This window comes from Haliotis cracherodii, unplaced genomic scaffold (genome assembly GCF_022045235.1).
Source record: "Haliotis cracherodii isolate W230 unplaced genomic scaffold, xgHalCrac1.p SCAF_1, whole genome shotgun sequence".
Classification (NCBI taxonomy): domain Eukaryota; kingdom Metazoa; phylum Mollusca; class Gastropoda; order Lepetellida; family Haliotidae; genus Haliotis; species Haliotis cracherodii.
The window spans coordinates 33,560,367-33,586,474 of record NW_027266264.1 but is presented as its reverse complement, the minus strand read 5'-3'; the positions used below and the strand labels follow the sequence as shown (position 1 = coordinate 33,586,474).

General features: G+C 39.9%; 1 protein-coding gene across 1 annotated transcript; it reads left to right on the top strand.

Moving 5' to 3' along the window:
* Positions 1-2,909: 2,909 nt before the first annotated feature.
* On the top strand, positions 2,910-16,287 carry LOC139476270 (HCLS1-binding protein 3-like). The gene is made up of 7 exons (XM_071259395.1): positions 2,910-3,032; positions 3,560-3,722; positions 5,197-5,404; positions 7,424-7,535; positions 8,838-8,929; positions 10,006-10,159; positions 11,787-16,287. The coding sequence occupies exons 1-7, from the start codon at positions 3,007-3,009 to the stop codon at positions 12,103-12,105; spliced, it is 1,074 nt and encodes a 357-aa protein (XP_071115496.1). The 5' UTR covers positions 2,910-3,006; the 3' UTR covers positions 12,106-16,287.
* Positions 16,288-26,108: the final 9,821 nt, after the last annotated feature.

Sequence of the window (26,108 nt, the reverse complement as noted above, 5' to 3'; positions counted from 1 at the left end):
CGGAAACTTCCTAAATTTCAAAAGAATCCTTGCGGTTGTGTTCAAGCTGTATAGGTCCCACAAATGTTTAAGTAAACACGTGCTAAGTCAAAACATGAAAAATAGCTGTATTATTTCAGAAAATCCACATATTGAAATCAAACTTCTCACTGCACATCTCCTATTGGTATAGAAAGTGTTCACAAGTTTGGAAAGAATCCATGCAGAAGTTTTCAAGGTATAGGGTCGCACAAAAAATGTCCTCGGAAGGACGGACGGATGGACGGAATTCCTGGGTAGAACTATATACCCCTGCGATTTTAGGTCGGGAGTATAATAAACATGAGAACGGAAAAAAGCCAATTAAAGATGCATATCACCAGAACAAGGTACAAAGAGAATAGGGCTGGGACGGATAACTCGGGTACTCGGGCCGGGTGGGTCCAGAGTAGGACCCGGGTACCCACAGAAATACACAGACTCGTGGTCGTCACGTGATATATTGTTTAATGACAAAAACTTATTGTAGCTCAGTGGTTACACAACAAGTCGCTAAAGTTGGCATTTCTTTCTGATATTGCACACATTTCTTTTGACTTGTATATGTTTGAGTAAAGATAACGCTTCAGTCAACATCAGTGAACGCATGATCAGACTGTTTGATGCATGTATCTAAATAGTTTTAGCCAGGGCTGCGGTAAAACAATTACCAATCAGCCATTTTGTTCCCTACTCTTGAGACTTGAAGTGGGTTCCCGGGTAAGGTCGGGTAATAGGGGGGTAGTAAATTTGGACTCGTCCTAGCTCTAAAAGAGCATTCTCAAGGGTTATTGTGGAATGTCTGGTTAAACAAACGATACTGCAACACTATTCCCTCGGTTTTTTTACATCAATAAATGGGTGTATTCGACGTTTTTCGCGTACACCCAATCTTAGTGGGAAACTTGAATAAGGCATCAATTGTTTACTGATCCTGTCTACCTGTGCCATTATCACGGATTACATATTGACACTTGTGTCAAGTTACTGATTTTCGTACATGGATAACATACTTCCAACTTTACGACCAAGATCCACAGTCACAGTCTGTGAGGAGAGGGAGTTGGGCATATACCACCTATAGTACGACGTGACAGTGTAACGTAGGAGTTATCTGGAAACATAATCGGGGCGAATCGGTATTCGAACCCACATAAGTTTCTGGCATGCCCATGGGACGCAACTCTGCCATCCATGCCCCCAATGTGGGCAGAGATATTGAGATATCGCCTGGGTACCCTCATTAACTGCAAACAGAACCACACAAAACAATTGACCCTATATTGTAGGTAATGAAGCGCGATCCCTATTCTGCATGCTAGCTAAAGAACCTTTGCCCATATTGTTTACTATGTTGCATGGATACGTTTAGCATCGCACCGAAGTCAGATCTGAAATGTGAATTTTTCCTGTAACAAAAAAACCAAAACGGTATTATATGATTATCATTAACAAAAACAGACAAACGCGAACGTTGTACCAGAGAGGGTAGGCGATTAATTGAAGTGAGGTCGGGTCACGGACCGAGAAAAGGATTGGTCATGTGACGAGGTATATGCCGATGCTTGTTTGTCCGCCTGGAGCTGATTTCCCAGATTCTTCCTTGGAATTCACACAGTGAGAAATCGTCCCCACTGGAAGCGCTCGTAAACGGCCAACATCGTTATTATCGATATTGGTTTGTATGATCGTTTCAATCCAGTGATTGGCATCATGAGATATGATGACATGAATCAGCCAAATCAGCGAGCCTGAACACCCGATCCCGTTTTTCATCTAAATTCCTGTCGTGGACAACTGTGACTGAACTGTGTCTATTGTTTGGAAGATGATGATGATCATTTACAAAAACATACTCGTCAACCCCGTGAAAGGGAGACGAGGCTTCACTGCCTGGTACCCATTTTGTGCCGAGGCCTACACGTTGTCATTAATACTATGTGGAACTTTGATATCATCTCTGTGTAATTAGGGTTGCCATTAACTGCTAAATTGGCGATCATCCTAAAATTTGAACTAGCTAGACCAAGAAACTGTTATTTTGAGCGACGCGTGTAAAGTGTTTAAATCTACAGTTGGCTTATAAGTGTACTTAAAGGGGTCTATTTGCTCTGACTTCTACCTGAATGTCTAACACTGAATGGCAACACACGTGCTTATCATGGATGTCATGTAAATGAAATGCAGCCCCCTTAATAAAAAACCTGTATAAGCGCTTGCATAGAGTTTCACAAGAGCCAATATAAGACTTTTTTTACAAGCTAAACTTAAACTCTCTTGGTTCAAGCCAAGTCTCTAAGCGATAATTTTATTACATAAAGTTGTTATAATTTATGTATTCGTTATCCCGGCATGATTTCCTCGAAATCTGTCACCAGAGACCATATAAGAGATCTATTATATCGTGTCTGCTGTCACACAGATGATCACGTATCAACACATGCCGTGTAATGGCTGCCCCGTTTCTCTGTACAGTTGTTTGTTTTATTTCCTAGCTGCGTGACAGTTTCTGTGTTCAAACGTATAGTAAATCTTCTGTAGATAATTTTATGTGAAATATTAAAATATCATTGTATTTTACTTGCAGCCTTAATATGATGTTCCTTTAGCCAAAGTAAATAAATGATATTAGCGAGTCAGTGTATAAAAAGGTCTTCTGTCCTGCTTTATATGAATATTTACGCATCCTCACATAATTAATTTCAAGGACATCTATTGGACATATCCGCGGTATTATTAGTATTCTTCTGCTTTGGATGTGATGCCAAATCAATTTGATATTTGTTAGAGGATGCAATCTATGCTGTCTTTAACTTCTGGCACGGTTACCACAAAACCGCTGTAGGGAGCTTACGTGTCACATGATGTTCAAAATGGCGGTTGTCCTGAAATGTGGGCGTGTTAGCATAAGTATATAGTAAACGTTGAAAAGAAGGCCAATAAACGGATGTAGCTATTTGCAGTTCACAAGACGACTAGGAGTTAACCATGCCGACTGCAACAGTTACTGTCAGGTAGCACACTTGGAGTGCACACTTCTGCTGACCACTATGATTGGTTTTAAACTGCCGTCACAATTAATAATGACCGTCACCAGCTGGTCACCCAGTGGTCAGCTAATGTATTTACCAAAATTATTAATGAGATTAAGCTTTAATTTTGATTAATGAAATGAAACTTAATTGATTTAGTATCAATAAACCAAAAACACATGTTAGGATAATATTAACTGATTCTATTTAGATGGCGAATAATGTAGCATACACACACTATGATCAGATGTATTGTAAATCCTTTTTATGCGATTAAAGTTTAATCTAAATGAAAATAGGTAAAGTTGTATGATGGAAGTAGACTGTTGTTAGGGTCTTTAGAGGTATATTTGGTTTGTTATCTTGTCTAGCGTTGATGAACATGCATTTTCATTGTTTAATGACGCAATGTTTTGTGTGTGTTTCTATGTATTTTCCTCACCAACATCCCTGTACATACCATAACACTACAGTTAATGATGCTGTAAATCAATGTGTTGTTGATGCAGGGATGTGAAGAACAAGGACACGGGGATTGATCTGACAGTGCCCACATTCAAGCATATCCCAGGGTTACTGTCATCAACATATATTTATCAAGTTGTTGCAGTTTCCAATCTAACTTTCTTCAAATCCCCCAAGCACAAGGAATCTGACACTGTGCAATTTATGGTAGGTAATTGTATGTAAATTGGGCTTGACACAGATTTATATACATGTAGTAGGGAAGAGATTATTTAGATTAAAACACAGATTGACAAAATATAAATGTTATCACAGATGTGAATTTTAAATTTAGCAAAAGATGCAATTTGACATTTGTAAAGTGTCTTTTTATATATTAGGCCAGATCAAATAGCTTATAGCTGCAAAACACTGATTATGAGGACTCTTGTTTTGTATTCATCAAATCCCTAAATCTAATAAACAAAAGTGTGTTACGTGGAAGGGATATATCTAGGATTCTAAACTTCACTGCAATAGTGTCAAAATATGCACTACAGTCTTTTCGATGCACTTTATTTGTTCTGTCATCAGTGAAATACAAGTCACCTCTACAGAACCATAACATTGGTTATCACTGGTTATGACTATAACTACATGAATTTGGAAATTTATAATTCTAATATGGGAATGGTACTGTGACATTGGCTGCTTTGGCTGAGCAGGTCTAGATAAATGCATATCTGGCTTCCAAGAAGGGTTCTGAAATAAGCACACCCTACAATTTGGTGTTTGCAGTGGAATGACTGCTGGACTACCTTATGACTACCGGTACTGCTGTATTCCCAAAGACAAAAAATGTGATATGTTTTAATGAGCATGATTTAAAATGTGTGTCGAGAAGTTCACTTTTTCCTATTCAAAGTTGTACAGACATTTCTACCTATAATACATTTGTAATATTGTCAACGCGCATGATGACGGGGAATTAGCTCTTGGGGAAATAAAGGACAAAATCGACATCACTGTCCCGTAACGCTTTATGCACAACATGTAAACAGTAAACAACAATTGCACAATGAGTGGAATACCTGCTCTGACAACACAAACACAGCGATGAGCGGACCTTCAAGCTCAGGTGTACAAGAGGTGAGCGGAGTTCCAGCTCACCTCAGGGCGTTTCCTACGAGCGGCACATCCTACTCGAGGTCGTCCCTACACCAGCACTCGGAATACCAAGGTTGACTAACACCCAAGTAACAGTGTAATGGTAGCACATATATAGTAATGAACAACAATGGACAGACAATGACGTTGCTCTGGACATGGGACTTCTGGGGGTGACACAGCTTAGGGAATAAACAATTAAGGCAATAAATGTCATACTATAAATAACAGTAATGAACGGGAAGCGATAAAGTAGCCCAGTTTGGCTGTCAGTCAATATACAATGAAATGTTGGTGAGGATTAACAACGGGGATTAGCGCCTAAAACTTAATGACAATTAAGTTATGGAGACATGGCTACAGGGTAATTTGCCTTTGGAGTCAAATGTACTTCAGACAATGGTAGTCATAAATCAGTCGCTATGACAATATGATAAAATCTCAAGAAGATATTTTCTTAATTGCCTCTGAGTTCAGAGCCTCTAAAATTTTAAAAAGCCATGCATATTGACATGCTGATTGTATATGTTTGTAGGTTGAGAGAAAGTTTAATGACTTTGAGGACTTGTACAACAAATTGAATGAGAAGTTCTCTGGCACCGTTTTCCCTCCACTTCCCAAGAAGGTTCTTCTCATGAATGATGTCGTTGCTAGAAGCCGCCGTGGGGATCTGGAACACTTCCTCAAATTCCTGGCAACAGTTCCAAAAGTTGCAACATCCTCTGTTGTGCTGGAGTTCTTAGGTAACTGATGTCACCACAAGCACAGTATGGCTTTTATAGGTTGTTATATCTCATGGTTTATTCACCTTGTAGTGTTTTATAGTCTATTAACAACTCCCACTCATCGTTTATTTCTTATTTTAGATATCGACATTAAGTACAACCTCATCAAGGATGTTAACAAAAAGTGCATGCTCTAAAAATATTTACCTGCATTAAAATAATGACGACTCCCTGAATAGAATCTGACCGCGGTAAAGTCTTTCACACATATCTTCACAATTTTCACGTCAATTATCTGTGTCTTTTCTCCCAATACTGATTGTCATATCTCTCCCAGTTTTTGAAGCAATCGTTTCAGACGCTGCAACTAACTAGACACTTCCCTCTCAAAAATAATGTTGTCCAATTAACAACGTCATCAAGTTGCGAGTGCATGATGAATCTCCCGAAATGACGTCATGAGAGAACAAAGTTTTATTGTGAAATAAACCACACTTTTGTCTTCATTGTTCTTTGTGATTTATGGTGTAGCTATCTTTGTATAATGAAATTCTACATAAATATTTAAGACCACAGTACTGGTAATTCATTTCTTAGAATTTTATCCAAATAATTTCAGTAGTGGGGCTGAGATATTGTGATGTTTCTTTTGACAGTATGAATATAGTATAGTCATATTTTGTTTTATTAACGCAACAAAGAAATATCTATGTCATTATTAACATGATAACCTGATGCCAGGATTTCCACTGAAATATTAAAAGTAAAACCACCGAAATGATATCCAAATACTATTGTTGATAGAAACCAGACTTGTCTTTTATCAATTTGGAAAACTCTTCCTTTGTCATCTTTTCATCTAAATATCAAATATGATGTACCATTAGGAGAAATAATGCTTAACTAATTACAGCTGATAAATGCATCTTCCCAAGGCAAGAGAGTTAACTGACTTTAAAAGTCCAGTTTCCACCTTTGCCGAACTAGGCTGGTATTATGGAGTAACATTTTGGCTGGACTAACGAGTCTATGCATAGTCCAATCAAAATCATGCACCAAAATCGAAATCCGGTTTGTAAACTGTCATGCAGAGAATGGGCTATTGCAGGATTTGCAAAGCATGTGCACCGCCAAATCGTGGTCAGCAGATATTTTCCCAAATCTTTTCAAATTTTTTATCAAGGTGCTCACGTGATTTGATGCACTTTGCGATGTAAGACCCGTTTGATCACAATATAGATCTTGATTGTCGATCAGATTGTCTTGACTGGGTGCCTCCATTTTGTTTGAAGCGAATGCATGTGACACAAGATGTGTAATCTGATTGGTAAAGCGACATAACTGGTAACAGCCACTGGTAGTGCTATGATCGAGCCAAGGAATTCGAGCCTATTTCAGCAAGGTTGGAAACTGGACTTTTAAAGTCAGTTAACTCTCTTGCCTCGGGAAGATGGATAAATATTTTGAACATAAAGAAACTAAGATTTCTATGTGATGGACTTTGGGTTATGTGTAAAATTGAAGACAAACATGACCAAATAAAATCACATCTTTATAATCATAAAAATTGCATTGTTGGCTGTTGTTAATATTTGTTTCCTGTGATTGGGATAGGTGTATGTGTTACCTGTGATTCAGGTAGGTTTATGTGTTACCTGTGATTCAGATTGGTTAATGTGTTACCTGTGAATTCAGAATGGTTTATGTGTTACCTGTAATTCAGAATGGTTTATGTGTTACCTGTGATTCAGGTAGGTTTATGTGTTACCTGTGATTCAGATTGGTTTATGTGTTACCTGTGATTCAGATTGGTTTTATGTGTTACCTGTGATTCAGAATGGTTTATGTGTTACCTGTGATTCAGAATGGTTTATGTGTTACCTGTGATTCAGAATGGTTTATGTGTTACCTGTGATTCAGATTGGTTTATGTGTTACCTGTGATTCGGATTGTTTTATGTGTTACCAGTGATTCAGAATGGTTTATGTGTTACCTGTGATTCAGGATGGTTTATGTGGTGTATATGGATGACTTCAGGTGTTGGCGCAATGAAGGCAGGGACGTTTAGGAAAGGGGGAATCAATGATGGTGGTAACGAGGACAGCAGTGAGAAGACAGAAACCGAGGATGATGACGTGGAGGATCAGGGGTAAGCAGGGGACCAACAATACACTACCTGACCCACCCTTATCATCCGTCTACTTGGCAGGGACAGCCTTCGTAGCCCAGTGGTAGAGCGTCCTCCCGCACACGCACCTTGCACACGCACCCTGCACACACACCCCGCACACTCACCCCGCACACGCACTCCACACTCGCACTTCAAACACGCACTCCACACTCGCACTCCACACACGCACTCCACACACACACTGCACACACGCACTCCACACACGCACTCCACACACGCACTCCACACATGCACTCCCCACACGTACCCCACACATGCACTCCCCACACGTACTCCACACTCGCACTCCACACACGCACTCCACACACGCACTCCACACATGCACTCCCCACACGTACTCCACACACGCACCCCACACACGCACACCACACATGCACTCCTCACACGCACTCCGCACATGCACCCCGAACACGCACCCCGCACTCCACACACGCTTTCCACACACGTACTCCACACACGTACTCCACACACGTACTCCACACACACACTCCACACATGCACTCCTCACACGCACTCCGCACACGTACTCCACACACGTACTCCACACACGTATTCCACACATGTACTCCACACGTACTCCACATGAGCACTCCACACACGTACTCCACACACGCACTCCACACACGTACTCCACACACGTACTCCACACACGTATTCCACACATGTACTCCACACATGTACTCCACACGTACTCCACACACGTACTCCACACATGTACTCTACACATACTCCACACACGTACTCCACACACGTACTCCACACATGTACTCCACACATGTACTCCACACGTACTCCACACACGTACTCCACACACGTATTCCACACACGTACTCCACACACGTACTCCACACATGTACTCCACACGTAATCCACACGAGCACTCCACACACGTACTCCACACACGTACTCCACACACGTACTCCACACACGTACTCCACACACGTACTCCACACACGCACTCCACACACGCACTCCACACACGCACACCACACGAGCACCCCACACACGCACTCCACACACGTACTCCACACACGCACTCCACACACGCACTCCACACATGTACTCCACACACGTACTCCACAAACGCACTCCACACACATACTCCACACACGTACTCCACTTATGTACTCCACACATGCACTCCACACACGCACTCCACACATGTACTCCACACACATACTCCACACACCCCTCTTGGATGTTTGATATTTTCATATTTGAAATTTTCATACCAAGTGTTATAATCTAGTTTGGTTGCAGGCCTCAAGCAAGTCTGTTTGATGATGAAGACAAGCAAGAGGGGGATGAACTGTTTGCTGGCCTGGATGTTGCTGATGGTGGAGAAGAAGAAGGTAGGTGACTGCTCACAAACATGTAACTTTTCATCGGCTGGCCAGGACATTTTTTTTTCTCAATTGGGTAGAGGAATTTATTTTATATGTTATACAAGTTTTTTTTGTAGTGGATTTCAAATCTATAAGAGTAACCTTGATTCTGGTGTAACATGTGACCTCTTTGAGCTCATACCCTGCAGTTTGAAGTGAAAAAAATCAAATTTCAGTGCTAGTATGATTTTCTCCATTTCTTCACAGAACTATAAATATAAAACTTATTATGGGTGGCAGCAATTGTAAGGTCATGAGAAACAATTTGAACAAGAGATTGGGCTCAGTTTGATTCCAATAATTAATACCCACTTTGTCTGCTACATAAGCTTTTATTGTAAAAATCAATCTGTCAGGTACTGAATACCTAATTACAGGCTCAGTGTCTCACATGGCACTGATTCCATAGCCCCCATTAGGATTCTGGGATAGAATCAGTCTACAGCAATGTAGGCACAAGAGGCGACCAAGTGGTGGTCAGGCTCCATGACTTGTTTGATTGTGTGTTATCATACCCGAATGCCGTTGGTCTTTACTCACAATATCGATCACTGGGTTGTCTGGTCCAGACTTGAGTATTTACCAGTAGACGTCATAAAGCAGGAATATTGCTTAATGTGGTGTTAAACAAATAAACAAACAAACAAAACTTATTACACAGACACAGTTGTAATCAGGATTGGTCATAGTGCAATACTGGAAGTAGTTTGTTTTAGAGGTATCTTGGGCCTCCAGGAGGCCTATTTGGGTCCATTCTATTACTGTATTCTACTTGCCAATGTTACTGGTCCATTCTATTGAATGCGGTATAAAATTATCAGAGTTATCTCCCATGGACATTTCAAATCTGTTGACATTCATTTCTCACCATTCTCCCCTTTATCACAGCTTTGTTTCCATGGTAACATGAATAAAAGAATGGTGATTTATTGCCAATTTATTTTTGCACTGCTGATGTGATAATTATTGTTGCAATGGAAAAAAAAGACAGGTGGATATGTTTAACATGTATATATGTCCCTGCTGGCCTTGTGGTGTTGTAGCATCGACTCAGCTGTTTGAGGCACAAGACTTTGGTGGAGGAATATCTGAAGATGATGCCTCACTCTTCCTCCCTGATGCTGTTGTTGATAAAGAAGCCACTGCACCAGTTACAGCACCAGCCAGCACGGATGAAACAGATCCCTCACTATTCCAGTAAGCAACACGCTGGAAAGTATAGTCAGCGTTAAAAATACCTGTCAACCGAGAGTCCCGGAAGGCCTAGTTTGCTGACGGATGGTCAGTTTTGAAAAGTTGCACGCCCAATGGTCAGACTGTTATTGCAGTCGTTAAATAACCTAAGCATTTTTTTTTTACTTCAGTGTAAAAAGTAATTTTACTTCAAACTAAACATTAAACACATTATTAATGAATAAAATTTCAATATCAAAGTTACTTAGTTAACAATCCATCAGTTTATTGCTATTCTCTGAGAACTAATATTAAACAGTTCTATTCTTATATTCACCCTTTTCTTACTTTCTAGAAAATACGGGACTGGCAACATTTTATCTGGTCTGATAACTTTTCTTGACTGAAATGTTTGGGAATTTTATACACTGGTGTAGTTTATGGATACCATTGTGCAGGTGGACTGTTGGTCAGTTGTATCCATCAATGTCTGTGATCATGAGTTGCCGCATAGTGGGAGATGTCAACAACATGCATCACTAAGGGTTATCCTCCTTCATATAACTGAAATAAAACAAAGCTCTTTTAACGAAGGGACCCGCCATTTATTATAGGGATGGATGAATCAGGGAGATTTCAGGAAGTGTCACCAAACATTATGACAGTCTCTAGGGGAGGTTCCTAAGAAATAATAAACATATTTGGGGAGGATCAGTACAAAATGGACATTTTATCTTAAAATATGAAAATATAATGTGCTTTTGCATTTTGGTTTGGGGAGGGTCATCCACAAATATGACAAGCATTTGGGGATGGTAATTATTTTCAGTACATTAGTGCATCAAAAACCTCTGCCATGACAATGATTGATTAACTGTATAACATGCCTGAAACTCTGACTTACTAATTGTCTGTTCATCTTTGAATGATCATGGCTTATAATTCTGGCCATCTTCCAGAGGCAAGCGTGTTAACTGACAATGAAAGTCCAATTTCCACCCTAGCTGAACTGGCTGGAATTTCCAGGCTCCATCCTAGCGCCATCAGTGGCTATTACGAGTTATGCCCCTTCTACGTCCCTCCAACTGACCAATCAGATTCCACCTCTATATCACTTCAAACAAAATGGCAGCGCCCTGTCAAGACAGTTTGATCGAAAATTAAGATCTATGTTGAAATAAAACTGGTACACATGCTTTGCAGATCTTGCAGTCAGCCCAAATCTGCACGTTGTTGTTTGCGAACTGGATGATTATTCATCTCACAACTTTGATTGGACTTCGCATAGACACGTTAGTCCAGACAAGATGTAACCTAGTACGGCAAGGGTTGAAACTGGACTTAATAGTCAGTTAACGCCCTTGCCTTGGAAAGATGAATCCTGGTACAGCCTGATTATGTTTCAAGGTTTATCAGCGCTATATCTGTGTGTGTGGGTTTCACCGAAGTTGAAAACATATAAGAATTGCATCACTCTAGGCTTTATATATAACTGAAATACTGTTCAAAGCAACGAGGAACCAACTCACTCATAACATCCAGGTATGGTTGTCACTGAAGGATACTGTTCATGATGACACATCACATGTTTCCTTACAGAGCGTTCATCCTTTTCAGTAGCAAATGTACATCAACGTGATGTTTTTTTCAGAATCGATGAGGATCTTGAAAACTTGATGAAAACGGAGATCACCAGGAAGTCAAAGAAGAAACAAGATGAGAAAACTGGAGAAGCCAGCGAGGTTAAATCCAAACCCGATGTCAGACCAAAACCAGGTCTCAAACCAAAACCAGGTCTCCAACCAAAACCAGGTCTCCAACCAAAACCAGGGGTCCAACCAAAGACAGAGGTCAAGCCTGAATCTGATGAAAACACACAAGAAAAATCTATTTTAAGTAGTGGCGATATTTTGTCTTATATTCAACAAAATACAGTTGAAGAGGATGAGGATGTGGACTTATTTTCATGAGAAATGGAGAATGTGATGCTCGTCTCATTGTTGTAGGTTGGTTGAGTTATTCTCCTTGTTTATTGGCTTACCTACCCTGGTAACTAACTGACATAAAGAAATGAAATTGTAAATATAAAGAAAATAACTTTTGGTGTTATCCCGGGGATCTGTAAGCAATATGATGTTCAGCTGTTGGGGGAGGAAACCACTTCATGTACAGACTGATACAATGCAACAGGTTCTCTTGGGGTTCGCTGACAAATATATACTCACCGCCAAAAGAGACACAAACCAAAGAAAGATTAGAGAAGTCTGTACGTTAAGAATAGAATAACCATCAGTAAGGTGTTACCATAGCATATCTTTATTCTTATTAGGATATGCTGCATGTGAAGTCCTACCTTTACATGCTAATCCTGCACGAGAGAAATGGAGTTTAGGCTCTATGATGTCACATGTGAATCATTCATGAACCTTAGTTCAAACAACACAACAGTATGTTTGTTTGTGGTTCGAACAAATGTAATATCTCTTGAATGTAATTCTTCATATATTAACCAACATGTGTGGTATTTGCGTTTCTTTTGGCGGTGAGTATATTAAGCAAGTTGAAAATTGTTACTAAATACTAAATATTTTAGGTAATCCTAGCTAATAAACAACTGTTTGTTTGAAAACAACAATTTGTGCAATCTATACAAATTAGAAAAATATATGCGAATATCAAGATTTTGAAAATATCTTGTCAAAATGTCATAAGTAGTTTGAAGAAACTGAAAGCAATCAATTAACCTTAATTTTGACCATGGCATTCATCAAGGTCGTGTTGGAAACACTAATTTATTTGTAAATTGTTTATTCCCTGTATATACAAATGACATGCAGAATGTGTATGCTGTACAAAGAGATTATGGGTCTGAAAAAATGTTTTTAACAAATAATTACTAACTGATGGCCTCTAAAACTACTTTTAAGATGACAATTGACAAAATGGCTGATGTTCTCCTCAACTTTGGCTGCAAATATTTGTGGTTGTTTACAAAGATGATAGAATGAGATGAGGTTAAGAAAATTACTGTTTTCCCAGTTTACTCCATTGATGTGATTGAGGTATGGAGTTTAGTGTTTCTCAGCAAGACTGATATTGTCATAACTATGTTTTAACATTTGACTCACTTATAGGTAAAACTTCCTTGAGGATTTATCCTTTTTAACAAACTCATAGACCTGATGTTTTGTATGTAAAACTATTTGTTTCGACAAATGTGATTATCCTGTTGGTACTCATCCTCGATTATCAAGGGTATTATATCCTCATTCTGTTATGATAGATACAGGGGACCCATTTGCCATCATAGTTATGTCTTGAGTACGGTTCAAAAGACACATCCATCAAATTACTCTGACTTTTCATGATTGCAACAGCTGGCAATATCACTAGTGTATCCATAAGCCTTCATGCATACCATCTCAGATACAGCTAGGAAGGATAAGCATTTCTCTCCCCCATCTCAATACCAATTTGACAGCTGTTAGATTTGATTAAATGTATCAAGAGCTTGCACATACAAAGCCACTATTTTGGAAACTTGAAATCCATGCCAAACTCTCATTCAGAAGAGTCATATTGGATGATTTCAGAAATTCTGTTGGTGATGAGAGAGATGGATCTGGTCAGGGTGCTGTGATGGTGAATGGGTCCAGGGTATCATGATAGGATGGATATAACATACACTCAGTAATCGAAGACAGGAATGAACAAACTTGTATAGCTGCCTGATCTTGAACAAACTGTTAGTTATCTAGAGCTTCAAGTCTTCCAGATCCAATAGGAACAGGTTCTGTTACTTTAATTTAACGCATTATAGTTAAATGCTCATTTTTCAGCATTAGAGAATATATACTCACCCATTGTATGAATAACTCAAGACCAGTTCCTCTTCCATAAACTTTCCTGCATCAGAGATCACCCCCACAGTGGTCCAGATCTGCAGCTGCCAAGACAGACCAGTACCTCTTCCATGTACTGTCCTGTATCAGAGATCACCCCCACAGTGGTCCAGATCTGCAGCTGCCAAGACAGACCAGTTCCTCTTCCATGTACTGTCCTGTATCAGAGATCATCCCCACAGTGGTCCAGATCTACAGCTGCCAAGACAGACCAGTTCCTCTTCCATGTACTGTCCTGTATCAGAGATCACCCCCACAGTGGTCCAGGTCTGCAGCTGCCAAGACAGACCAGTACCTCTTCCATGTACTGTCCTGTATCAGAGATCACCCCCACTGTGGTCCAGATCTGCAGCTGCCAAGACAGACCAGTTCCTCTTCCATGTACTGTCCTGATGACAGGGGATGATAAGCAATCAGTTATTTTGAATGCTGTACAAAATGCAGTGTACAATAAGGACATGGTTTGTGTTTCAGCAGGTAACTAAGACCGATTTTTAGCAGGCATTGATGTTTTGACTTTTGTGTTGATCTATGTGTGTTTCTGTGTAATATCTGATTCTGTTGGTGGGATTGCACGATTTGTGGGTGCCATCCATTTGATTTTTGTGGTGCAGTGTTAAGCCATGAGCAAAAACTGGTCCCTTATTCCATGTATGTCAACATCGTGAACAGGCTCTTTTCCAAAGCCTTGAAGACAAGGATCATAAAGCGTGATAGATGTTCTAGGTTCACATCTGTTATTGCCACAAATAAAGGAAAATATGCACAAAAAGATCAGCTTAAAAATAGAAGCTGAAAAGATACTTTGTTAGTTGTGGAGTGTTGGTAGGCTTTTGTTTTGGTTAAACTAAATTAAATTCATTTTATCTGTTTATTGTTCTGAAATCTCCTGAATTATTTAGTTTTCAGTTTTAGGTGCCATCATTTACTGAGGCATTTAACTTAACAATGTTCCATTTGTAAGTGTATTGCTCCACACGTTATGTGTGCTCGAAGCTCACAAAAAGGCGATGTTATGTCAAGTGTGGGGAATCAGTAAACACAAAGCTTTGAGATCACGACTGGTGGCATGCAGCCATAAACCAACACAATAGGGCTGGGACGAGTCCAAATTTACTACCCAGGTACCCAACCCCCTATTACCCAACCCAGGTACCCAGTGTAGGTCTCAAGAGATAGGTACAAAATATCTGATTGGAATTTTTTTACCATATCCCTTGCAAAACGTATTTAGATATGTGTATTTAACAATGTGGTCATGCATACACTAAAGTTATACATTTATTAAAAAAAATGAAAATTCAGGAGGAATGGGTGCATAGTCAGAAAGAAATGAGAACATTATTGACTTAAAGTATAACCATAGAGTTCCGGATAATTTTTGTCATTAAACAATATATCACGTGACTAACCACTGGTCCAGGTAGTCCAGTGGGTACCTGGGTCCTTCTCAGTACCCACCCAACCCGGGTACCCGATTTACCCGTCCCAGACCTACAACACAACGTTAACAATTTTGAGTTGGTGGATGAAATACCAGATACCAGGTGTTCATCTTTCTCTTTAAGAATATTCTATAAAACAGCCATGGGAACATTGCAATTCACCATGTTTTTGTAAGCTTTCATAATAATTTGGCATGACATCAACACTGTACTAACATCACCATCATGAGGACTTTAACTATTGTCCATTTATTCTCCATAATTTACAAGTGTTGACTGTTAACTAAGAGATATTTTAGTCATATTATCATCCTAAAACACTGGTCAGCATTGTGAGTGAGTGAGTGAGTGAGTTGGGGTTAACGCCACTTTTAACAGTATTCCAGTAATATCACGGCATGTCAGCTTAATGTGGGAGGAAAGCCCCAAGTGATGCAGGTCTTAGACGTTTACCACTTCGGTGAAACCCACGAGCACGGGTATGGTGCTGACAAACCTAGAAACATAATCGGGGCGAACCGGGATTCGAACCCACAATCATAGGTTTCTGGCATGCCCAAGGGAAGCAACTCTGCTCAGCGAATCGCGGCACCTTAGACGACTGGGCAACCCCTTCACCCATCAATATTGTGAACCATGAACATACCATTATACTGAGGCAGGAGCTTTACTGAATGCCATTCATGCAGAAAACAGAGATGTTAGATTTGTGCCAAAACCATTGACATCATTGTATTACATGCTTTTGAGAGTCACATCTCACTGAGTAGAATTTGATGTATTTAGACATATAATGTGTCTCAGACTTGTGTTAAATAGAAATAAAATCTGAATTGATGAATGTTTTATTTATGTTTGGCTTACCTGGCTGTAAGTTCAAGAAGTGACGTCATGATGTGACGTCACACCAACAGACAGGTGCTAAAACCAGAACTGGTCAGCTTGGAGGTATACTGTGTTTGAGGGGGGTATTTATGTTAAACTGCAGCATGGTATCTAAGTGGGCTAGCACTATAAACTTGGCATTAGTCTGGACTAGTACAAACACACACACACACACACACACACACACACACACACACACACACACACGTACGTTTATCACTATAATCTCACCTCACCATTTCACCCAATCTCATTAAAATCAGATCTTAGTTCTCGCTACCGCTAAACAAGGGTTCTTTTTTTAGCGGTAGCGAGAACTAAGGTCTGATTTTAATGAGATTCCCATTTCACCTCCCCTCTTCCTCTGTGTTTTATCACATTGCAAAAGTGGACAAACACTTGTCAGGGTTGACTGCACACACACCAATGTATGTATGAAATTTGATTTATTCACACAAAGAATGTGCAGCAGCAGCTGGTCATCATTGAATCACATGTGCAATTTACCTGGTACTGTTTGTGAGTCACATCAATTGCAAGCGAGGATATAGCTTTTTGAAAAAGAGGGGCACATTTTGGGATTTGTCAATTTGTGTTCAGAAATAAGAAATGTAATTTATTAGAAACTATATCATCTATACCATGTACTTATGTTTAGTATGTACCCCACACCACAGTGAAGGTGGTGTTCATTCAGAGTAATCTCCCTTGGCTGGCACTGTGGTATGAGTTCAGACCAACGTTTCTACTCTACTCCATCTATCAGTTCAATTTTCTGATCAATATTGATCACCTTTCGCACAATATTTCTGTAGCTATTAATCGGTTCCTAGATCAATTATTATTCAAATCAACCGCAAGCTTCCTCCTACATTCAAACATACCCCCACTATCCAACACAGTGAACAGACTACCATCATCTGATATATCCCATCTTCCCCCACAGTAAACAGACCACCATCTGATGCATCCCATCTTCCCCACAGTAAACATACCCCCACTATCCAACACAGTAAAAAGACCACCACCATCTGATGCATCCCATCTTCCCCACAGTAAACATAACCCCACTATCCAACACAATTAACAGACCACCACCATCTGATGCATCCCATCTTCCCCCACAGTAAACAGACCATCATCTGATGCATCCCATCTTCCCCCACAGTAAACAGACCACCATCTGATGCATCCATCTTCCCCACAGTAAACAGACCACCACCATCTGATGCATACTATCTTCCCCTAAGTAAACAGACCACCATCATCTGATGCATCATCTTCCCCACAGTAAACAGACCACCATCATCTGATGCATCCCATCTTCCCCCACAGTAAACAGACCACCATCTGATGCATCCATCTTCCCCACAGTAAACAGACCACCATCTGATGCATCCCATCTTCCCCACAGTAAACAGACCACCATCTGATGCATCCATCTTCGACACAGTAAACAGACCAGCATCTGATGCATCATATCTTCCCCACAGTAAACAGACCACCAACTGATGCATCCTATCTTCTCCACAGTAAACAGACCAGCATCTGATGCATCATATCTTCCCCACAGTAAACAGACCACCATCTGATGCATCCCATCTTCCCCTAAGTAAACAGACCACCATCTGATGCATCATATCTTCCCCACAGTAAACAGACCACCATCATCTGATGCATCCATCTTCCCCCACAGTAAACAGACCACCATCTGATGCATCCATCTTCCCCCACAGTAAACAGACCATCATCTGATGCATCCATCTTCCCCCACAGTAAACAGACCAACATCGGATGCATCCCATCTTCCCCCACAGTAAACAGACCACCATCTGATGCATCCATCTTCCCCCACAGTAAACAGACCACCATCTGATGCATCCATCTTCCCCCACAGTAAACAGACCAACATCTGATGCATCCCATCTTCCCCCACAGTAAACAGACCACCATCATCTGATGCATCCATCTTCCCCCACAGTAAACAGACCACCATCTGATGCATCCATCTTCCCCCACAGTAAACAGACCATCATCTGATGCATCCATCTTCCCCCACAGTAAACAGACCAACATCTGATGCATCCCATCTTCCCCCACAGTAAACAGACCACCATCTGATGCATCCATCTTCCCCCACAGTAAACAGACCACCAACTGATGCATCCTATCTTCCCCTAAGTAAACAGACCACCATCTGATGCATCCTATCTTCCCCACAGTAAACAGACCACCATCTGATGCATCCCATCTTCTCCACAGTAAACAGACCACCAACTGATGCATCCTATCTTCTCCACAGTAAACAGACCAGCATCTGATGTATCCTATCTTTTCCACAGTAAACAGACCAGCATCTGATGCATCCCATCTTCCTCACAGTAAACAGACCAGCATCTGATGCATCCTATCTTCCCCACAGTAAACAGACCGCCATCTGATGCATCCACCGCTCCCACAGTAAACAGACCATAATACCTGATGTATCACACCCTCTTCCCCACAGTATAGAAATAATAATATAATCTGGTTAATGCCTGAACATTTTGCATACAAGTATTACAACCAGTGACATTTTAAGTAGGGTCAATAGTTCCAGGGTACTCCAGGCGTGTCACTTCAGTCTGAAGTAGACAAGCGTTTTATGCGATATATTGTTTGTGATTGTTTACGTCGCAAAACAGTTGTGGCATTAAATTGTTAGAAATGTTTCTTTTTATATTTTGTTGCGTATTGCAAACACGTGTACTGTATTTTGTTCTTTAAGAATTATACGTGTTCTGGATGTTGTGCATTATGAATAGAGACTTACTGAGGTCGTCTAAGGCGCTGCAAAATCACTGTCAGAATCATATGATCGTCGGTTCGAATTCCAGATTCGTTCCATACGCTGAGGATCTGTGAAGATCCGGGGTAGAATAGGTCTTCAGCAACCCATGCTGGTCGAAAAAGGCGACTATGCCACTAACGGGATCGGGTGGTCAGGCTCGCTGATCTATGCTCATGATGTCAATCACTGAATTGCATGGTCAAAACTCGATTATTTACAGACCGCCGTCTTATAGCTTTAATATTGCTGTGTGCGGCCTTTAACAACAAACAAACAAACAAACAAAACATGGTCTGTAGATCCCTTTAACACTCTATGCATTGACGCCACAACAGAGATCTTGGAGTGTTTATTTCAGGATAACTTAAGTGTGAAGCAAATACAGACAATATCTATATATATATATATATATATTAAATACTTCTCATAAATAAAGCGATACCCTCTTTGCATGATTTGTCTTCTTATAATCAAGATTATGTCCCGGGTTTGGGAACTTGATTATACCTTAATAAGAAGAAGAGGAACGATTACAGTCAAGCAGTTTACTGTCAGTGGTGTTGTGTCTTATAATACAGAATACAAGAGACATAATAGCAATACATGGTACATAGAATGATAACAGTACGAATACATCAAACATATAGAATAATGATAGAACGATCGAATAAGCAACGGTCATAATACTTGAGGGGGAAAGCTGGAAAGGTAGGGGATATAGCTATAGGTAGAGCTAAGCACACTTTCATGTCTAGAGAGAGCATTACATCATGACACCAACATTATGACCTGTGACTGCATTTGTAAGTAACGTCACTATAAATACGCTTGGCTTATTACGTCTGAAGTGAGACGCGCTATTTACTAAATGTAGATAGACATATACACGATAAACGATAATAACAATAACCTCAAACCAAGTATAATAAAACATGTAGATGTAGGATATGAATGATATTGATAATCAGAATAGTATCATTTGCATGGAGTTGACTTATCACGATGTTAGATTTGATTTCTAAGTTCATCAATGCTTTGTCATCGTGTGTATCAAAATATGATAGAGTAACAGTTTCTGTAACGGCCGAACATTAGATATACAGACTAACTGTCTGTGTCTTTATCGTTCAACATACCGCCCGATTAACGTTACTTTCATGACACTTATTTGATACATATTGTATTCTGATACCGTGTATATTCGGATATTGATAATGGAAAATCATATTCAATTAATAGGGAATTACTGCTCATTAACGGACACATGTGGTGCTAAACACATTTCATAAAACATACAAAGTATAGTAAACATCTATTCATAATACATACAAGTTCTGGTAAACAAATATCTAAAACACACACGTTATTGTGTATGATCTTTCATACGTACATAGGTAATAATGAATGCTTCATTATTTAAACATACAAGGGACCCGTGCACATGCACAGTGCAAATATGTCTCCACAATCTTACATTAGCTTGTTAGAGTTAACCATCTATAGAAACACAGACTATCTAGAATATATCACACACATATATATAGTATAGGACCAAATGTATCAAATAATAAAATGTTTCTGACCTTAATAAGAAGAAGAGGAACGATTACAGTCAAGTAAGACGAGTTCTATGGATGAACAACTTCTTTATTACAATTAGTGCGACGTTTCGGTGTAGATCCTAACACCTTATCAAGCAAATTGCTTTGACAAATTGCTTGATAAAGGTGTTAGGATATACACCGAAACGTCGCACTAATTGTAATAAAGAAGTTGTTCATCCATAGAACTCGTCTTACTTCATCACTCCAACTTCTAAATGCCACTGAAAGAAGATTACAGTCAAGCAGTTTACTGTCAGTGGTGTTGTGTACTGACCAGTGGAGATGCTTGATTTTTATAGTAATCGCCTCGAACATTTTGACTTTGAGTGATTCCCTAGTCAATGAATTGTGCATTGTCTTCATCTAGTTCTTGACCGACGGACGATACGTCACGAGGTAGTGATGCTGTATTATTACATATTAATAACTTCTACGCCGGTGCAACGGCCTCTGGACAATAGAATTCACTCAGCGCGATGGGTTTGATGGATACGTCCATCTTACATCACTGTAGCCTGCTATGTAGCTGTCAGTGTTCAGTGTGACACGTGAACGTCTACAAGATTTAATTGCTTGTTGATATGTTGTTGGTAATGAAACCTTTATGAATATTTTAATTCCATTTATATTTAGCTAATAATTATATCAGAAAACGCTAATATTTACATAACATATTGGAACAATATTGAGTGTATTTTACACTGGTATAATTTACCTCTTGTGTGTTTTAGCTTTTGGCCTCAAAAGCTGAACTAAAGAACATGTTAAACAAATGACAAATTGAATATAAGACTAATAACATATGGAATCTATACAAAAATACATATATAAAGGCATGGTGATTAGTACTGTAATGGGTTCAGTATTCACATGTCTGGATACATTTTGTCACTGATAATCTCTGGTTCCAGCACGATGAAGAATCTTTGATGTACAACCAGAATGTGGGCTTGAAAGGGTTGCTTTAAGACGGTCTTCAATGTTTTACCAGAAAGGAATGGTACATTCAGAGTAGAACTTACTAATATGCTTTTACCCGAAAATTTGTTTTCAATTTTGAATCCTGGCCAGTTAAGAGAAAGGGTCGGCCAAAACGTTCCAGTAAGGGATAAATTATCGATGGTAATAGGGTGTGTCAGATGCCAATATGACGGACAGAGGGACAGTTTGATTATAGGGATAATAACACACGCAGAACCTGTGGTGATTTCCAAATGTAGCTCAGTGGTGTGGGAACGCTTCTTAATCAATTTGGAAATGAACAGAAGAAGTACAAGCAATGTACAGATACCAACCAATAATGATGCTAAGGGGAAAGCATAGTCTACATCAATGTAGACTGGTGAGGGGGGAGGGGGCGTGGTCTCAAATGGATATTTAAAGGATGGAACGGTCGGATCTCCCAAGGCTTTGGCAGATGGAGTTTGTGTAAACAGTATTATCATTGCTGTAAGAGCGCGCAATCTTAAAAACATCCAAAAACTGTAAATGGATAATACACATACCATGAATAAGGAAGCATAGGAAATCATAGACTTACCATCTAACCATGACGTTTGTAAGTTTATTTGACCATCCAATAAGGTTCGGTAAGTGTTTGGAAAATGAGTTGGTCCGTTTTAGCGCTCTCAGCCATGCGTCTGAGATTGAGGTGGCTATTATGGTCATTAGCTATGATGTTCGAAAAATTGTGTGAATAAATGTGAAAGTCTGGAATTTCAACTTTGACAGGAGATAGGTAGGTGGTGGTTCCTGTAAGTGATTCTTATGTATTGTCCTCAAAGAAATGTTGTAGCAAGGCCAAATTGACTGGATGAGAAGGAGTAACAGTGTCACTTGCGTTACTGCATGAATTAAGACTTGCAGGAATAAATAGTGATTGGGTATGTAGCGCACATCGACATGGAATGGACAATATGCCGAAATTACAACCTTTTACTATTTTTAAACCTGACTCGCAGTCCAATGAAATTAGAGGAACATGATAAACTAGTACTTTGGAAGGGGATATTTGAATGAAATTAGACTGTTTGGTAGTGATGAGAAAACGGAAGTTGCAAAACTGTTTAACATCTTTTACTTTGTTATGAAACAAGGACATAACACAGGACGACTGGGTGTTAGGTATCAAGGCGAACTTGAAAGGACATTGTAATTGTTTGAATCCTTGACACTGGGAAAGATGTTTGTATGTTAAGGGAACATGATATTGACCATCTGAAGAAATAGCTAAATATTTGGATAAAACTAAAAGTTGGGTAGCATGAGCTGAAGTGGAGTTAATGGGAACAGGAAGAGAAATAATTTCATAAAGAGACATTGGTAATTTCATGGCTGAGATGGGGAATTTAACAGAAACATAAAAGTTCTTGTGGTGTCGAGCAAAGATGAATTCAGCCTGTGAATAATAGTAATTTGTGTTTTGGTGCATCAGTGTAAACGTTTTGTATTTGTCATGTATAATGGCAGGGATTTGCCGAATACTGTGTCTCATGTCCTGTGGTTGTACAAGGAGTGGAGAAAGTTTTCCTTTTGCTAGATCTTGTACACCTGAACTAAGCTGGTAGAGTTGGTGTTTTAAATGTGATGATTGCATCATGTGTTTGGTAAGCAGAGAAGACATGAATACGTTTTCAGCTTGAAGGATCGAAAGAGCTGCATTTACCGAATATGTGATATTAAATATATCGTCGTGGTTTTGTTTCATCCCACGAATAATATTTTGGAACCTGTTATCAACTGATGCCATAAACGATGGTTTGATCGGGTGGTCAGGCTCGCTGACTTGGTTGATGCACGTCATCAATCCCAATTGCGTGGATCGATGCACCACTGGATTGTCTGGTCCAGACTGGATTATTTACAGACCCCCGTCATATAGCTGGAACATTGCTGAGTGCGGCGTTTAACGACGAACAAACGTATATCAAGCTCTTCAAATCTTCAGTATCAGATAACAAAACAACGTCCGGATTCTAAGCGGGTGACGTCCTCGTAATGATTGAGCATGATGGTGTATGGCGAGCAATGTTCCTGCATTAATGATGCTCTTGTCTCAATGTAGGCACATGAGTCTTTTCAAAATGCTGACAGTATCATATACACTTCCGTAAAATATGTTTCTCCGGAAGAATGTGGGCCCAGTCGTCTAAAGTGCCCCGATTCGCTGTGTAGAGTTGCGTCCCTTGGACACGCCAGAATCCTATGATTGTGGGTCCGAATCCCGGTTCGCCTCAATTATGTTTCTAGGTTTGTCAGCACCATACCCGTGCTCGTGGGTTTCACCGAAGTGGTAAACGTCTGAGACCTACATCACTTGGGGCTTTCCTCCCACATCAAGCTGACACGCCGTGATATAACTGGTATAATGTTAAAAGCGGCGTTAAATCCAACTCACTCACCGGAAGATTATGAGTTATGAACCAATACGATGCTTGTACTCCGCCTTATCAATTGCGTATTATATACATGACCCCATTAGGCCGGGCTCTGCTATCCTGCATGATATAGGAGCATGAAATGAAGACAAGAGATGTTCTTTGGATGAAATGGTCATGGTTGTGGAGGTACTGGTGGACTGCCGAAAATGAGCTTAACTCCTGTTAAGCTAACCCAATGCAGCAACCGTTGCCGAGCAACCCATGTTGCCTTTTAATTTTGCTACCACTGCCCTGCAATTATCGTTGCCAAGCAACCCATGCTGCTTATAAATACAACGACCACTGCCCTGCAACTACCGTTGCCAAGCAACCCTGGTTGTATGCAGCCAATGCAAGTACAATTGCCAAATATTGAGCGATGGCAACCATTGTTGCCAAGCTGACCATCCGCTGTAAAGAGGAAACTAAGCCATCCGCTATGTAAAGCAGAATGTATAAATTGGTTCCTGCTGTAAAGTCTCTAAGGCAATAATTATTTGTTTTAATCATAAGTTCTAGATTATGATTTTAAAAAGAACAAGTTGTCCCTATAAGAGACTGGAGTCCTTTGATTGTACTATCCACATATCTAGACTTGTCTACTAGGAGGATGGAATTACTTCACATCCATAGATTGTTCTTTCGGTCCAGCCTTGGAGCAAGGCCACGGGGAAACCTATCCTGTATAATTTATAATTTGGGATGTATCGCAAGATTCCAAATGAAACTTGTAATGCAGTCCACCGGCTCCCCGCCCGTCCCAAACGTTTTATCAATGAAGATATCATTATGTACAAACTTAATGCTCCAGTAAAGTTCCGCAAACTTGACAACTGCAAAGCTTGAAAAACTAGTAATTTAGGACAACAGGGTGGGTAGGTGAATGTAACGAACGGCAGAAGAATACAAGAATATATAATACGTGTTGTATGACTGAAAACAGAGCGAGTGCGACGTGAGTCGATGCCACGCCACTGAGACGACATAGTAAATATAGTAAATATAAAAAACCGCTCCTATACCGGACGTGCCAAGAGCGGATCTAAGACCAGAGACGATGGCACCGTGCAAACCAGCACGTAGACACACAAGATGAAGGAATTTAGCCGTAATAACAACAACAATAATAATAATAATAATATTAATAATAATAATTCAAGCCTACAAAAAGGCATTAATGAGCATTAAAAGCTATTATGAGTCTGTCGCGTAGTTCGTTTTTATTTCAGTAATGTGTGTGGCAATAGAAGTTGTAGAGGGGATCTTAGCCTTGCTCTAAGGCTGTACTGAAAGAAAAATCCACGGATGTGTAGTAATTACTCGTATATCCTCCTAATAGGCAAGTCTAGATATGTGGGTAGTCTTAGGACTCCAGTTCTTAGGGACAACTTGTTCTTATTTTTTATATAATCTAGAACTTATGATCTAAACTAATAATTATTGCCTCAGAAACGTGTGCAAGTCTAAGGGATTTTATGCCGCATATATGCTCACGTCTTGTCTCGACGTTTTACGTCTAAATAGTATTTTCATTTTTCTGAATATAATAATATATCAAGTGTTTTCTTTATTTCGACTACCGTGGTGTAGTTGATACAGCGTTTGCCCGGAGAGCATAAAGTCGGTGGTTCGAGCCGCTTCTGCGTCATTCCAAATGACGTAAAGATGGTACTTGATGTTACACTGCCTAGCGCTAGACATTATCGGGATAAAAAAGGACTGAACGGTTCTGTGGGTAACCACTATAAAACCGGCAAAAGGCCGGACTAGTAGAGGCAGCCAAACACATACACACACATGCGTGCATATATAGTCGGTTAACAGGGGCATAGTGTAGAGTATGGAATGGAGTTTGGATGGAATATTTGAATGGAATTCGGAATGAGAA

What these genes read in the sequence shown, in the direction of transcription:
- LOC139476270 (XM_071259395.1), top strand. Translation starts at nt 3,007, where the DNA reads ATGCCGACTGCAACAGTTACTGTCAG. An exon ending in ACTGCAACAGTTACTGTCAG is followed by an intron (nt 3,033 to 3,559) that starts GTAGCACACTTG and finishes TTGTTGATGCAG; the next exon opens with GGATGTGAAGAACAAGGACA. An exon ending in CTGACACTGTGCAATTTATG is followed by an intron (nt 3,723 to 5,196) that starts GTAGGTAATTGT and finishes ATATGTTTGTAG; the next exon opens with GTTGAGAGAAAGTTTAATGA.